The sequence below is a fragment of the Merops nubicus genome, unplaced genomic scaffold, assembly GCF_000691845.1.
Source record: "Merops nubicus isolate BGI_N331 unplaced genomic scaffold, ASM69184v1 scaffold42448, whole genome shotgun sequence".
In the NCBI taxonomy this organism is placed as follows: Eukaryota; Metazoa; Chordata; class Aves; order Coraciiformes; family Meropidae; genus Merops; species Merops nubicus.
In genome coordinates, this window is record NW_008624552.1 from 1,394 (window position 1) to 3,099 (window position 1,706).

Sequence of the window (1,706 nt, forward strand, 5' to 3'; positions counted from 1 at the left end):
CCTCGCATTGTGATCTAAAATCCACCTCAGAAATAATAATAAAGAAAGGCATTATCTAATATTTAGCGTGTAGTTCTGTCCGAGGACAAATGAGAAAGAAGCTGCATCATTAGGACCTAAAAGGCAACAAAACAAAAATCAGAGCATAATGATGCACCTAAATGAAGGGGGAAATGTTGCACAGCTCATTTTATTAATCAGACTGTCAATTCCACCCCAGAGGCCAAACCCCAGAGCAATTCAAGCAAGATCTGATCAAGCTAAGGACAAGAGCTTTACTCCTCACTTCTTGTCTTTCTTTCTTTCCACCTGGATATATTTATCTGCTCTGAAGCCGCCTTCATTATCCACTGACAGGAGCTTGTATTTATTTGCTTATAAACCTGTTACAATAAATGATTATTCGAACAGCGTCATTCGTACCTTAATGACGAGCACCACTTTTTGATGAATGACATTTCGGGCTAGAAAGGATGTATGGGTCATTTTGACCAGTCATTCCCTCGCTTTGGCATCCCACAATTTTTACGCCTCCCTCAAAAAGAGATAATAATATTTAGAGACACTTGCCGGGCTGAATGTGAATTAGCCCCTGCTGCAGCTCATCATTAGTACAGGACCAGCCCTGCAACTTTGACATTTTTTATAAAGCTGAGATGATGGAAAGAATAAGAAAAGAGATGATCCTGATGGAGAGAGGGCTGCACAGCCCTACAGCTGGCAAAAGGCTCTCGAATTTGTCAGACTCAGCTGGAAATGCGGTGCTGGAGGCCCTTGAAAATTCTCCGCACAGTGGTCGCCTCAGCCCGAGACTGACTGCCGCCTCCCTGCACAGCGCTATAGGGGACATCTCCGCCAAAGGCAAATTTGAAATAGACACTTTATTCAATCTTCAGCATCCGAGCAGCGAAAGCAACGTCTCCTCCGAAATCCCGTCGTCGGAAAGCAGGAAGAAAATCAGCCTTTATTCAGAAGTTGCTCAAGAGGCAGATATGAACAGTGATGTGGAGGTGGGCTGCTCCGCGCTCCGCTCCCCCGCCAGCCTGACTGCCTCCCAGCTGAAGGAAAACAGTAACAAAGGTAACTCTTCCTTTATCATCTCCATCTAAGCCCCGCACTTCGCCAACCGGCTTTAAAAACAAAGCAAACCCGCCGTCACCGCCAAAGTTGCTCGCCTCTGCACCGGCGCTCTCTCTTCTGCGAAGACAGAGCTCCAGGCTGTAAAATATTATTGCAATTACTGAGCTATCCCGATAGCCGAGACACACTGTTCGGGCAGCTCCTGTGCGGGTGCGTGCGTGCGTGTGTGTGTGCATGCCCATATCCATTGGTATGTAGATATATATATCCAGAACATATGTGGGCACAAATAGCCATCCACCTACATTTAGGGAACGCTTTCTCCTTATTTTGTCTTGAGCTCTCGGAGCTCTCGGCGTCTCTCGAGCTGTATATATGTCTATATACATAGATAGATTAAACTAGAGAGAGAAGAGTGAGAGGAAACTGTCTATGTTTGTCCCTGTGTATATAACGTGCCTTCCGTGTCCACCTCGGGGTAACTGGGCATTGTTCACTTTTCCTCTGCTTGAAACAGGGAGTTTGAAACAGCCTCGTCTCCTTCCCCATGCTTTGCGGGGCATGGTGATGGACTGTGGTTAGTTGAAATCGGGGAGGGGGAAGCAGGTGAGCTGTGCATTTCCTAG

General features: G+C 46.6%; 1 protein-coding gene across 1 annotated transcript; it reads left to right on the forward strand.

The window, feature by feature from the left end:
• Window positions 1-468: 468 nt before the first annotated feature.
• On the forward strand, window positions 469-1,109 carry LOC103777836 (homeobox even-skipped homolog protein 2-like; the record flags this gene model as incomplete). The annotated part of the gene is made up of 2 exons (XM_008945397.1): window positions 469-543; window positions 602-1,109. Coding segments are annotated over 2 exons (583 nt in total), but the record flags the coding sequence as incomplete, so codon positions are not given.
• Window positions 1,110-1,706: the final 597 nt, after the last annotated feature.